At 39.8% G+C, this 15,475-nt stretch overlaps 1 protein-coding gene across 2 annotated transcripts in view; it reads right to left on the reverse strand.

Annotated features, from left to right (window-relative positions):
- The window catches only part of ppp2r3b (protein phosphatase 2, regulatory subunit B'', beta), a 131,955-nt gene that overhangs the window by 32,894 nt on the left and 83,586 nt on the right, over positions 1–15,475 (reverse strand). For both annotated transcript variants that reach the window (XM_080197645.1, XM_080197646.1), the window contains 3 exons: positions 15,060–15,162; positions 2,415–2,489; positions 190–276 (listed from right to left, as the gene is read on the reverse strand). In XM_080197645.1, the coding sequence (XP_080053771.1) occupies positions 190–276; positions 2,415–2,489; positions 15,060–15,162 (265 nt within the window). The remainder of the gene's footprint in view (positions 1–189; positions 277–2,414; positions 2,490–15,059; positions 15,163–15,475) is intronic.

Here is a 15,475-nt window from a genome sequence, read left to right on the forward strand (position 1 = left end):
AGTCCTATCTTAAGAAAGTTTCTATTAAAGTAAACAAATGAAAATACTAGCAGTGATTAATGGAGTTTGATTTTTGGATCAGAGATAAAGCAATTACTGGAAATTCAAGTACCATGGTGATAATAGTGGAAAAGAATGGAAAGGCTCATATAAGGTAAGAATATCTAAAAGGATGGCAGACTATCAAACCTGTAAAAGGTTGCTTTTCCTAACTTCTGTACAAGTTATGCGTCCTGTCCACGATCTGTTTACTGTGTAAAATATCCTCTGTATGACCTGTATAATAAAATGCCAAAATTAAAACAGAAACACTGCAGATAAAATCTGCAGATAATACCAAACGGGAAATAGCCCAGAGATTAGAGAATAAGTTAAACAAGATCAGAACTGGAAGATGTTCAGAAAACAACAATTTTTAAGCATGTAATCGGGTTAAAAAGAGGGTTATGGGGGGGGAGCAGGAGTAAAGAACATAGGGATGGTACGTGACAGGGCAGGAATGATAAAATGCAAAGGGGATGCTGGTGCAAGGCAAGAGTAGGTGGTAATGAGACAAGTAAACAAAAATGTGCGTTCAGCAGTAATGTAAGTTATTATAGCAGAACAGGGAAACATGAGAAAATTTGGCAAAAAGGCCAAAGGTTTGTAAGCCTAGGGATTGTAGCGAAGAAAAATTGGTGGGTACCAGTGGTATAGACAACCCCAACAATTGCGTAATGATAAGGGATCCACTTCAACCCCACCTTTTGCACTCTTTTATTGCCCATCCACTTGAGAAAATGATACTGAACTGTCTACTTCAACCTACGGGATGCAAGTAGACCCACAATACTATTTGGGAGAAAGATACAGGATTGACCCAGTGACTGTGAAGAAATAGTGCTATATTTCCATGTAGCATGGAGCGCTATGTGATTTGGAGAGCAACTTGCAGGAGGTGGTGCTCCCTGACCTGGTGGTCTCATTCTTTTGGGTAGAAGAGGTCGCAGGATTGAAAGGTCAAAGGGGCCTTGGGGCGTTGCTACACATGAGGGAATTTATCTGGACAATAAATGCCAGAGATGTTCACATCCCAAGGACAGAGGTTCTCCACAGAGTACATTTTATGCCCTTGTAACTCAAGTTCTTCCTGCAAGCTGTGTTCCACATGGAGTAGTACTGTTTAATCAGTTGAGAGATGATAACCAGTGCTAAATCAGCAGGAGGTTTCCTTGCCCGTATTTGACCTGATATGTTTTCAAGGGATCCAGAAGATTCCTACTCCTTGACTACCTGTTGCCAGCTCCAGGTTTATTCTGGCACTGAGACAATAGACATATTCAGGGATGGTGATAAAGGAGTCTGGAACATTGCCAAGTATGTGCCAAAAGGATGAACAAGTCAATCTGCTGCATGACTGAACTGTGGGACAGCTCTCCCAGTTTTGAGAAAGATTCCCAAATGTTAGTGAGGACAACTTTGCAGGGTCGATGAGACTGGTTGTGCCATTGTCGTGTCCAGTGCAAAGGTTGATACTCAACAATTCAACCAGCCTTACTCTTATTCAACTTTTTGTACTGGTTCAATGTAACAAAATAATTTACTAAGTCATTTCAGAAGGCATTGAGTCACATGCAAACCAAACCACGCAAGGACAAGACATCCTTCCCTAAAAAAACTTAGTGAATTAAAAGGGCTTTTATGTTTTATAGTTTATAATTTTATCTGAGGGGAAATAAATGGCACTTCAAAAAATTTCACAGCAAGGTTGAGAAGTCAACACTTTAAATAACCAGAGCTTGCAGCTAAATGCCAACTCAAACCAAAGGGGGCGGTTCAGATGAATACCACTGCTTCCCTGAAAGGAAAATTAGATAAATATTTGAAGTAGTAAAATACAAAGCTATGGTAATTTAGCAGGGCAGTGGGAATAGTATGGTTCAGGAAAAATGCTCAGCAGCGAAGGGCTGCAGACAACAAGTGCACCCATGTGAGTCAGGAAGGGAGCATAAGTAACATAAGTAACCTTCTCAGGTGAACATTCCACTCTCATGGCTTCTCCTTGCTGTTGTGATGGGTCAGTCAGTCCCCCTTCTAACCTCTTCATGAGCAAATCAGCCAAAACCATCTCCAATCACCCTGGCCCACCATCTGATAACTCCTTGTACCAGAGTCATCCATCAGCAATCTGCTGGTACCCTCCCATCTTAATATTCCATGAATTGCCAAACCAGTTTACCCTTCGATCTCAAGTTGCCTATCCCTTCAGTTAGATGGGCCACATACCATTCCCCCACATCCCTCCCCCAAACCATAAAGTGGAGCAGCCTCCATTTTTAAGCTATTATCCAACTAACAGAGTTGTAACAATTTAGTTGAGAGAAACAGATGACAAAAACATCAGTTAAAAACAGTCCTCTAGAAGATGTACTTACTGTGGTAATATATCGGGTGTGAAATTCTGCAGCTTCTCTTAGAAACGTCAACCCAGGGTGTGTGTTTACCACATCCTATAAAAGGAAACCAACAGCTGTTCAAACAGTACAGTTCTCATGATGATTTCTTAGGCATTTCAAATCATTAGCCTCTTTTCTATTTTAAAAACATTCAAATAGCATCAGCTGACTTTACATCAGAAACATCACAGCCATGTCAATTCCTCTGAAATCTGGGATTCACTCCTCAAAAAGCTCAACAGAAAATTAGATACAGATCAGTGATGATATAACTGAACGAGCAGAATGAGCTTGAGAAGCTAAATGGTCTACTCCTGGTTTAATGACGGAAATTAATTAAGACTACAATGCAAGCTCTGCCACTAGACCAAAGAACAAAGAAAATTACAGCACAGGAATAGGCCCTTCAAGCCTGCACCAACCATGCTGCCCAACTGAACTAAAATCCCCCATCCTTCCAGGGACCATAGCCCTCCATTCCCATCCTATTCATATATTTGTCAAGACGCCCCTTTCAAATCACTCGGTGTTAGAATGTGCTGTGGAAAATACAGTAAAGAATCTGTCATACAAGTTTGTGCCCAATTGCATTTGTCCAAAACTCTGGAACATTCAAAAATATAGTTTGCGTCAATCTCAAAAATTATGCAACTTTTCTGTGAATCAACCAAAAATGGCAACCAACCCACTAATTTGGCTCCAGGAGACACAGCTGTGTGTGCATTGCCTCTGCCTTGTTAGAAACCTCTGGGGTGGTAAGAACCACAGGGCTGCTGACAGCCAGTCTGAACAGATGAAGATCTGCTGTTTCTTTCTTAATGATAGGTGAAACCGTTTCATTATTACTTTTGAAAAGGAGATTCTTCAGTAATTTAAGAAAGTTGCCAGAGTAAGAAAATTTAAAACACATTTTTGCAAAGCAAAGCTACTTATCATTGCCCCAAGCAAACAAAAAATATCAGACACTGTAAAAATGAGCTGCCGAATTGCTACCTTGGAATTGAAGATGCCTTGCTTCCACTCTGGTGCAATGCGTTCGGAGTTCAAATGTGTAATCTGCAGACTCTCTCACATATAGGGCAGGTGATGCTTGGAGAGTTGGACACTTGCCCTGACTCTTCCGTGTTCCTGACAAAGCCACTTGATGAGGTCCCAAATGAGCTCTCTTCATTTTGGTCAGTCACAGGACTCATGAAAAGCTATCCTCATGCACCACTGCAGTCCATGTGGTGTGGATGTACCACAGTGCTGGTATAATTCCACTGCAGGTATACCCATAGTGCTATTGGGAAGGAGTTCCAGGATATTGATTCAGTGGCTATGAAGGAACCCAAATTGTTTCCACATGGGAACACCACCACCTGGAAGTTCCCCTCCAAGCCCATCATCCTGAGTTGAAAACATATTATCGTTCCTTCATAGCCACTGAGATTGAAAGAGTCAAAGGCTTTTGTGAGGCAAAAAAAAAAGGCCAAGCACAGCAGTCGGTGCTGTTTACTGCATTGTTCTTGGATTTGAAGCACAGATCTAGTGAAGATCTATGGTGCCTCTTGATGGCTGAAAACTACAGACTCTGGAAGGAGTTCTTTGACCACTGGGCGAGGTGATTGAAGAACATCTTTGGAATGATATTCCTTGTGGCAGAGAGCAGGGAGACTCCTCTATCATTACCTTAAGCCGATTTGACTCCATTCTTGAATATACTCATGATAATAGTGTCCCAGAGAATCCCTGGATTCCTCTTCCTTTAGGGGGTTGTGTGGCTGTGCTAGAAGTGCATCTCAGCCATATTTATGCTATCAATCAAGAACAAATTCACCCACATGTTCTTTCCACTTCAATTGCCGGAATTAAAATGCGATTTTCAAGTTTGCTGAAGACACCACTGAAGTGTGCCGATCTCAAACAATGACGAGACAGAGTGCAGGAATAAGATACAGAATCTGGTGAACTGGTGCAGCAACAATAATCTCTCCTTCAACATCAACAAAATGAAGGAGATTGTCAATGACTTCAAGCATAAAGGAGAACATGCCCTTGTCTACATTTACAAGGACAAAATAAAAAGGGTCGAGAGCTTCAAGTTTTTAGGTGTCCAGATTATCAATAATCAGTCCTCGTCCCCCCATGCCGACAATATAGTCAAAAAAGCCCACCAATGCCTCTAATTTCTCAGAAGACTAAGGAAATTTGACATGTCAGCTATGACTCTCATCAATTTTTACAGATGCACCACAAAAAGCCTTCTTTCTGGTTGTATCACAGCTTGGCATGGCTCCTGCTCTGCCCAAGACTGCAAGGAGCTACAAAAGGTCATGAATGTAGCCCAATCCATCAAAGCAAACCAGCCTCCCAACCACTGACTCTGTCTACATTACCCGTTGCCTCGGCAAAGCAGACAGCATAACTAAGGGCCCCACGTACCCTGGATATTCTCTCTTTCACCTTCTTCCTTTGGGAAAAAGAAACAAAAGTCTGAGGTCATGTATCAACTGAATCAAGAACAGCTTCTTCCCTGCTGCTGACAGACTTTTGAATGGATTACCTTGGATTAAGTTGATCTTTCTCTACACCCTAGCTATGACTGTAACACTACATTTTGCACTCTCTTGTTTCCTTCTCAATGAATGGTAGGTTTTGTCTGTATAGTGCGCAAAAACAATACTTTTCACTATATACTAATATATGTGACAATAATAAATCAAATAAAAATAGATTCAGATCCATGGAGAAAGAAAGGAGCAATGGAAGAATGAAAAGTAAGATGGTTTCTTCTCTCAATGGTTTCTTTCCCGCCAGTCCTATTGCAATTAACACACCTCCTCACAAGGTTTCTCCTTCCATGTCTGCAAGATGAACTTAACAATTTATTTATTTACAACCACACCCAGAGCCATCAGATTACCAGGCAAACATCGGCAGAACACTGGGCAGAGAGTTTCAATACACTCCTAGTACAACAAAATTAAACATTTGGAATCAACTTTGGGATGAACACCAGAGACTTGTAACCAGGGGAAACACCAAAGCCAAAAACGCTTGTGCTATCTTTCCGACCTCTCTTCCTGTATCCCATGACTTGGAAACCAATAGAGGTTTGGATGAAAACCTGAACCCCGTGCAAATGACTTTCTCCATAAACTTCTCAGATGACTCATCCTGCCACTGGGACAAGAGAGAGGACTCTAATCAATACAACTTCATTAAAGAACTGCAAAGCTCTAATCAACTCCGGTGCACATATCCTTGGCCCTCTATTGATCACTTACGCGGATATTCTTTCTCTCCTCCCCAAAATAAACTGTTCAGTATTTACCTGCAAGTGATCAGTGAGAAGCACAATATAACATCTGACTTTTGGTTACAAATAAAATACATGAGCTGACCACAGAAAATTCAGGTTGTCAGCTCGTTGGAGTGATGATTATCTTGGCACCAACAAGAAACATCTACATTAAGGCTGAAGCAGAAAATCAACTCTATGGTACAAAAGCCTATATGAAAATGAAAACAGAAAGTGCAGGAAAACTTCAGCTGATCTGACAGCATTTGTGGAGAGAAAAACAGAATTAAAGTTTCAAGTCCAATTTGACTTCTTCGGAAGTCTGAAAAGCCAAATTAGATGCATAGAATCCCTACAGTGCAGAAGGAGGCCATTTTGGGCCCATCGAGTCTGCACTGATCACAAACCCACCCAGGTCCTACCCACATAACCCCACTTATTTGGCCTATTAACCCCCTGACACTAAGGGGCAATTCAGCATGGTCAATCAACCTAACCTGCACATCTGGACTATGGGAGGGAACCAGAGCACCTGGAGGAAACCCATGCAGACATGGGGAGAACGTGCAAACTCCACACAGTCACCCAAGCCTGGAATCAAGCCCAGGCCCCGGCGCTGTGAGGCAGCAGTGCTAAACGCTCAAAATGTTAATTCTGTTCTTCTCACCACAGCTGCTGTCAGACTTGCTGAGGTTTCCCGCACTTTCTGTTTTTATTTCAGATCTGCAGTATTAGCGGTATTTTGCTTTAAGCCTATGTAAAAAATACAGTCACAACTCAAGAGTTCATCTCAATTTTCTCATGGGCAACCGTCAGGGATCCCACTACCCCATATCTGATGTTTTACAAAAGAAACATTAAACAAGTTCCAGTCCCAACTTAATACTTGAATCCATTTTGTGCATATGTCATGTCCAAACATTAGCTTGGCTCTAGCAGAACTCTTAATTTTGTGTTGGAAGGTTTTGTCTTGATGTTCCTTTCTAGGCGATAACAGAATCAAGAATAATACTGAAACTCTGCACCACAGAGGTGCTGCATTACCAGGGATGCTACCTTTCAGGTCAGGTAATAAACCCAGGCCTTATCTGCCTATTACAGTGGCTTTTAAAACATTTTTTGAAACAAGACGACGCAAATGTTTTCCTGGTATCATGGCCAATAGTCGCAATTCAAATATTGCCAGTAAAACTTATAAATTGGTAATTCATCCTAATCCATTTTGTGGACCACTGTCCTACAGTATCAGATTTGCCTATATAACAGCAGTGATGATAGTTCACAAGTCGTACACTTATGAACCAGTTTTGGTCACCCTCCAGTTACGAAAGCAGCTATATAGTGGTGCTTCTTTCATTGTGTTGCTTTCATTAGACAAACAAGCTCATTTGCACACTTGCCACCCAACTTAAGATTCCTTAATTTCTTCCATGGGGTGAAGTTATTTACGTTAGGAACAGACTAAATGTTTATATCCACATCAATTTGCCATTAGAATGATTTGATGGTTAACACCTTGCAAAAGTCATCAATCAACCTAAAAATGGTAGATTATGTTTGCTACCACTCTGAAAGCATAAACAGTTCTCTAAAAGAGGGCAATATCAGGTTGTGGTTGAGAACTTACAGTAGTTGCAGGGAAGTTTGAGGGGGCTTTGGATTCATGGTAGTTTGAACATAAAGTTATATACTACATTTGTAAAGTGTGTAAACTTTTGGGAGAACTTGTTTGACTATGCAATAGCTCTAGTGGGCAAATTAGGTCAGAATAAGATGACACAGTTGCCCTCGAAACAAAAGTATACAAATATACATAAAAGTATATATTCATAAATAGAATAACAGATGCTTACAATGGTAGAATGATTCTTATTCACAAAAGAAACTCTTGTTTTTAGAAAAAGTAGCATAAATATGTTTAATTACTAATTATATTACATATTAAAGAACAAATATCAGTCACAACTTAAAATAAACATATCCATATATAATTTTGTTCTGGTTTATCTAAACATGATTTGAAATAGACCATTTGGGAAATATTGCAACAAATCAAATCTCATGATGAATAAAACAATAAAGAGGCTGATGCATGAGTATTTGGGGAGACACAAGAATGAAGAAAGCAAAAGCATCATGTTCAGCTGGTTTTCTGTCATACTTCCTTCTGCAGATTCACCTTTGGACAACTCTCCTAAAGTACTTCACCACATTGTTAGAGAATAAAAACATTTTGTCATAAAAAAAGTCTCTCAAAAGAAATATAAAAATGAATTGTAAATCACTGGAGGGATTGCTAGCTTACAATTTTTGAAAATTGGAGTAAATTGATGCCAAAGTGATATAATGACAGAGTAGAGGAGGGAATGGGTATTCTTTAAACTGTACTTCCACCATCTCTTTAGAGGTCATTTGAAAGCAGTGGAACACTAGCTGGCATGCCACCCAATGGAACCAAAGCTTAGATGTAAATTTTTAAACTAAAGCAACCATGAGAAGATTGAGCTTCTTTATTTCATTCTTAAATGGCCGAGCAGCCAGAAGTAGTACCGCAAGAACCCTGGGAATGCTTTAGCTGTCTATGGTATCATCAGCTCTGGACTAATGGTCGCAGAGGAGAATACAAGGAGAAAGGGAAATTCCAAGGAAGATTTTGGGATGGCAGACACACTCCAAAGGAATAGTACATTGGTGACATATCCCTTAACTTCTGTAAAAAATCTTCCCAACTCATTTGAACACCTTCCCCCCTCACCTCCAGCTCCCAACTAATAAAGACACCTGTAGTAAACCACTATTGCAATGTCTGTATTTATAGAGTAGCTGTGTCCTGATGCATTAAAAACAGCTTTCAAATATTAGAGTGTTAGCACATATCTCATTAGACTGGTACTAAACAGGTCAGAAAGTACATGATTAATACAAATTCAGTAACTAAATTCTAAGATATTTTTAGATTTCTTCTACATGTACCAATACAGATGGCACATTTTTCTAACAACAGCGTCAATTACATAGTGCTTGGCAAGGATACTTTGCCATAAAACCTAGTCAAAATGACTTCAGTCCCACAAAATAAATCTTGCATCCACTAATCAAAGGTTGATTTCTCAGTTCCATTATATTGCAGAAATAACCCACACAATTCCCTTATTTTTCCAATACTAAAAAGTTGCTAAACTGAACTTTTACATTAGAAAAATTGCCAAGGGAAAAAGAAACTGACCTTGAAAGCTGCATTGATTAAGATGGTATGTTTACTTATAAACTGTTTCCATGCATTTTAAATGGGAAGGTGAGGCTCCACTCAGAAACCTAACCACCTTGAATGAAGTAATATATAGAACACATAAATCAATGTTTTAAGGGTTACCAGAAGAAATTGATTTCACTCTGAAGAGATTTTTATTTCATTTATCAAAAGAGTCAGATCAAATGTCACCAGCTCATGATGCAAAAAGAAAGATCAAATGCCAGAATTAATTACTTCACTGAAATAACTTCTACAGTCTTCACGTCAACTACTGGTTTGATGGCCGCATCCACTTCTACTGTTTTAAATAGCATAGAGGAAACTGTTTTAACAATTTACAAGTGGGCTATGAGTGGACAAAAAAAGGATGCAGCCCTTATTTTAAAATAATGTGGGTCTGGGTGCATATTAGTGATGGAGAATATTGGAGATCATTATTTCTCAGAACTGACAAACAAACCAACAGTATTTTTGGCCGAGTTCTTATAAAGTCTTTGTTGCTAGCATTTTTTAAAGTTGATTTATCAATGTCACAAGGCAGCTTACATTAAAGCACAGGAAGCAAAGAGTGGAGGTAAATGGGTGTTTTTCTGGTTGGCAGTCAGTGACTAGTGGTGTGCCTCAGGATCAGTGTTGGGACCACAATAGTTTATGATTTACATAGATGACTTGGAGTTGAGAACCAAGTGTAGTGCGCAAAAATTCACAGATGACACGAAGATTGGTGGAAGAGCCAAGTGTGCAGAGGACACTGAAAGTCTGCAAAGGGATATGGATAATCTAAGTCAATGGGCGAGGGTCTGGCAGATGGAGTACAATGTTGGTAAATGTGAGGTCATCCATTTTGGCAGGAACAACAGCAAAATAGACTATTATTTAAATGATAAAAAACTGCAGTATGCTGCTGTGCAGAGGAACCTAGGTGTCCTTGCGCAGGAATCTCAAGGAATTGGTTTGCAGGTGTAGCAGGAAATTAAGAAGGCAAATAGAATTTTGTCCTTCATTGCTAGAGACATGGAGTTTAAAAACAACAAGACTATGTTGCAGCAGTATCAGGTGCTAGTGAGGCCACACCCAGAGTACTGTGTACAGTTTTGGTCTCCTTATTTGAGAAAGGATATACTGCACTGGAGAGGGTGCAGAGGAGATTCACTAGGTTGATTCTGGAATTGAGGGGGTTGGCTTATGAGGAGAGACTGAGTAGACTGGGGCTATACTCACTGGAATTCAGAAGAATGAGGGGAGATCTTATACAAACAAATATGATTATGAAGGGAATAGATAAGATAGCAGCAGAGAAATTGTTTCCACTGGCGGGTGAAACTAGAACTAGGAGGCATAGCCTCAAAATAAGGGGAAGCAGATTTAGGACTGAGTTGAGGAGGAACTTCTTCACACAAAGGATTGTGAATCTGTGGAATTCCCTGCCCAGTGAAGCAGTTGAGCCTACCTCATTGAATGTCTTTAAGGCAAGGACAGATAAATTTTTGAACAGTGAAGGAATTAAGGTTTATGGTGAGCAGGTGGGTAAGTGGAGCTGAGTCCATAAAAAGATCAGCCATGATCATATTGAATGATCAAGGGGCCAGATGGCTTACTCCTGCTCCTAGTTCTTGTGTTATGTTCTCATTGACATTGCAATGAAGTTACTGTGAAAATCCCCTAGTCGCCACACTCCGGTGCCTGTTCGGGTTCACTGAAGGAGAATTTAGCATTGGCAATGCACCTAACCAGCACACCTTTCAAAACTGTGGGAGGAAACTGGAGCACCAGAAGAAACCCATGCAGACATGGGGAGAATGTGCAGACTCTGCAGAGACAGTTACGAAGGCGGGAATCAAACCCTGGTCCCTGGCGCTGCAAGGCAATAATGCTAACCATTGTGCCACCATGCTGCCTGGTTGCACATTTCCACAGTTACTTTTAGACCCGAGTATCTGAGTTTTAGGTTCATGTAGGTTAAAAAAAGCACAGATTTTTTGAGATAGATTTTCTATGATGTGCTGCATCATTTGCAGTTAAATAGCCCAAAAATCATTAAGATGCAAAGGCTATTTTACACAAGTGTAGAATGAGGAAAAAAAACATATGGCTCATGGATAGATGTTTACAGAAATATAGATCCACAGCTCGAAGGAAAAACTCAGATTAAATGATCTTTAATCTCCAAGATACAGCCCCACAACTGTTTACCTATCTCTTTTACAGCACTAACTTCATGTTCAATGAAAACACTTCTGGCTTCCTCCAAATGAGCAAAACATGAAGATAACCAAGGTGCTTAATCTTTAATTCACACCTGTCCCAGATATTTAATTAGCTGCTTTTGTGAAGGAGTTATATCCACACAGAACCAAATACTTTTGCAAGAATTCTCTTCCACGTGCCCGTCAGTGCAGGTGAACGCCTATCAAAGTTCCGCTCTGCTTGAGGACTCTTCAGTTAAATTTATGCTTTGTAACCTGTGCTCAATCACATGCCAAATGGTCTTTTCATATCTACACCTATAATCTGAGCATTTCGCAGACCCCAATCGTATCCCACATTATCTCAACAAATCAAAATCGAATTACACCTGCAAGTCACTCATATCCAAGAGCAATAAAGTACAAAATTCTCCTGGTCACATTGCCTAAAATATTTTACAAACTATTTCAAATTTAGTGCTTCTGACAAAATGGAACAATCTTTGCTTGTTTAACCAAATATTTTTGATGCGTCTAAGCAGCAGTTTACTTTTGTTGGAAAAAAGTTGCATTTATATAGCATCTTTTACATCCTCAGGACAGTCCAAAGAATTTCCCAACAAATTTGAAGTACTACCATTGTTGACATTTTGGCAAAAAATCCCACAAACAACATGCATTTAAATAATGCTTTGAACATTATAAAAAAAAACTTAGGGCATTTTACCAGAGGATTATAAGGGGAAATTTGACACCAGGGCCACAATGCAGGCTAGCAAAGATAGAAGCGATGGACAAACGGTTGGTGTGCATTAGGCCATCGGCAGCAGAATGCTGAATGAACTCAAGTTTATGGAAGGTAGGATGTGGGAAATTGCCCAGGAGTCCATTGGAATAGTTAATTCTAGAGTTAATAAAGGCATGAAGGTTTCAGCTGCAGTTGAGCTCAGAAACAGCAGAATCTTGAGATGTTTTTGAGGTAGAATTAGATGGTCCTGGTAAAAATATCTGGTCATTTTAAAGTTAAATAGCAGTTAAAACAATTTGTGGTGTTGATTGATAATGGGTCTTCTCAGACACTGAGCAAACATCCTTTTTCTTCTTTGAATGGAATATGCCATATCATCTTTCACCTCTGCTTCAAGAGCCTGGCAAGCCCTTTGTGTAATGTTTTACCTGTGATTACCATCGACTTGGAAGCAGTATAGTAAGGAATATTTATAATGTCTCTAAAATGTCTGTGGAATCTGTAATTGCTTTTAATGAGTGTTTGGAAAGATCTTTTAAGACTTTGCATCATACATAAAGAGGTTAATTGTAACACTGAAATACTGATCCATGTGTGACACGGCAAGCTTCATCTGGAAACCGTACCAACAGAAAGTAAGTTAAAACAAAAGTTATATCGCCAAACATGAGAAGGCAGACAAAGAAGCGACTAATGTAAAGAACAAAGGAGACATGCAGGAAAGGCGTGAATAGAGAAGGCACGTTTATATAGAGATGTGACTTAACACAGTTAAACAGAACAAAAAGCTGAAGATAGGGTTAGAATAGGGATTCGAAATTAGACAGTTTTACTGCTGCTGCTTCAGTTTTGTCGGAGCTAACTTGAGCATTTAATGGGGTTTATTAAAGGATTCACATAAAGGAATCTTTGGGGAATCTTTGCCTCTATGACTAAAGTGAACGCTGCTTGATTAATAAGAGGATCAAGGTTATGGGAAAAAGGCAGGAAAATGCGGATGAGAAAAATATCAGCCATGATTGAATGACAGAGCAGACTTGATGGGCCGAGTGGCCTAATTCTGCTCCTATGTCTTATGGCTAAGGAGAGTCCACAGGCCTGCGCCATCCAGATCATGACTGTCTCCAGAGCCTTTGGGATGAAATATCACTGTCAATGATTGTGGCTTGAGGGCTGAATCAATTGAGTGGGTAATTGACAGATCCTACCCATCAGAGGCTGAGTTGGAGCACTTTGGAATTGTGAATGGTGCTACAGATTTGAAGTCGGTGACGCTTGTCCTTGTGTAAAATGTATCTTTGTTATAAAACTATTTAAAATGATACTAAACTTTTTATTTAAAGTATCATTTACCTGTTAACGCACGTTTAATTTGAGTTGTTTCTGATTTGTGTTAAAGTAAAAGTCACATGAAGTAAATGATGTTAATTTCTTCATTTGGAGGTTGAATAGTACATTTGGTATTTTAGTTTACAGTTCCCCCACAGGGATCATGACACTTTCAACAACGCACACCACTTCAGTGCTGCATTTAAACACAGTCAAGGTTACATACGCAATTCCTCAGTAATTTGATTTATTATTGTTATATGTATTAGCATACAGTAAAAAGTATTGTTTCTTGTGTGCAATACAGACAAAGCATACAGTTCATAGAGAAGGAAAGGAGAGAGTGCACAATGTAGTGTTACGGTCATAGCTAGGGTGCAGGGAAAGATCAACTTAATGCAAGGTAAGTCCATTCAAAAGTCCGATGGCAGCAAGGAAGAAGCTGTTCTTGAGTCAGTTCGTACATAACCTCAGACTTTTGTATCTGTTTCACTACCGAAGGTGGTGGAACAGAGAATGTCTGGGGTGCTTGGGGTCCTTAATCATGCTGAGTGCGTTGCCAAGGCAGCGGGAAGTCAATGGATGGGAAACTGGATTGCATGATGAATTGGGCTACATTCACAATCTTTTGTAGTTTCTTGCAGTCTTGGGCAGAGCAGAAGCCATACCAAGCTGTGATACAACCAGTAAGAATGCTTTCTATGGTGCATCTGAAAAGTTGGTGAGAGTTGTAGCTGACATGCCAAATTTCCTTAGTCTTCTGGGAAAGTAGAGGCGTGGGTGGGCTTTCTTAATTACAGTGTCAGCACCGGGGAACCAGGACATCACATCAGTGATCTGGACACCTAAAAGCTTGAAGCTCTCGACCCTTTCTACTTCATCACTGTTGATGTAGACAAGAAAGAAATCCCACAACACCAGTTTAAAGTCCAAACAGGTCTGCTTTTTTGCATCTTCGTAGAAACTTGATGTCTGTATCGATGTGCGTGATCTTTTTGGAGATCCTCTCCACTCGGATCCGGCAGTTTGCGGTGTCGATGGTAGTCATGATGTGGAGATGCCAGCGTTGGACTGAGGTAAAACAGAAAGAAATCCCACAACACCAGTTTGAAGTCCAAACAGGACTGGCGTGGGATTTCTTTCTGTTTTACCCCAATCCAACACCTCATTCCACATCATGATGTAGACAAGGGCATGTTCTCCTCTACGCTTCCTGAAATTGATGACAATCTCTTTCACTTGGTTTTAATGTGGCTTTATTTACAACTGCTGACTCAAATCTTTAAGTAAATTTAAACAAATAAAAAACAATTCCTTGCCACATTTGTTTATTCCCATACTTTCCCTGTTCCTATTTTAAACATGCACCTGCTATGTTTAGCTTATTTGTTCATCTCTTGGATTGCCGTTCTTGTTATATACGTCAGCTTGGCATCAACAGCAAATATGAAAAAATTTACTCTTCTCAAAATATTCATGCATACCGTGAAATATTACCAGATGGGCAGAACAGAATTCTATTTGTTACTGCTCTTTTCTCGTTTGTCATCACCTTATGCTCATCATTGCTAAATCACTTAACAGTTCAGCTAGTGAGCTCGAAAGTATCCATTTTAAAGTAAGTGCTTGAAGAATGTTGTCTTTTTTCTAAAAAATTCCAAAACAACATCCATGACATAGCTGTCTTCCACAATATTTCAGTCACCCTTCCAAAGAACATGCTCAACACACCCTGATTATTCCTTACAGCATCTGTGTCAATGAACATTGGTACTATTCCACAAAATGCTTTGGAAATACACAAGTTTAGAATAAAATGCAGTACCTGTATCAATGGAATGAAGTCCTCTTGCTCTAAGTAACTACATCCAGGCTTTGCCAGAAGATACAGGAATTTAGATGCATCATCATGGCAGTTTTGCAAGATCCTTCAATTTTTAAGAAGAAAGATATTTGTGTTATAAATATATAAACTTTTTTTATTAGGTGGGGGAGTTCTATCACATCTCATGTGTAATTAAGTAAATCAGTCAACTTCCTAGCCTGAAAACTCGAAATCATTTGCACGTTTCTCGAACACGTTTTCTCCATTCTTGGTTGGGAACCCAGATGCTCTTCCTCATCATAAGCCATCTGCATAAAGCAAAGGCACCACACATCTGTCAATCTGTCACTCTGTCAATCTTTCCACACCTGACGGTATATAGCTCAGAGTTTCATCTGTTTCTGCCTATTCGTAGA

Source organism: Carcharhinus amblyrhynchos, chromosome 10, assembly GCF_965287045.1.
Source record: "Carcharhinus amblyrhynchos chromosome 10, sCarAmb.v2.hapA, whole genome shotgun sequence".
NCBI classification, from domain to species: Eukaryota; Metazoa; Chordata; class Chondrichthyes; order Carcharhiniformes; family Carcharhinidae; genus Carcharhinus; species Carcharhinus amblyrhynchos.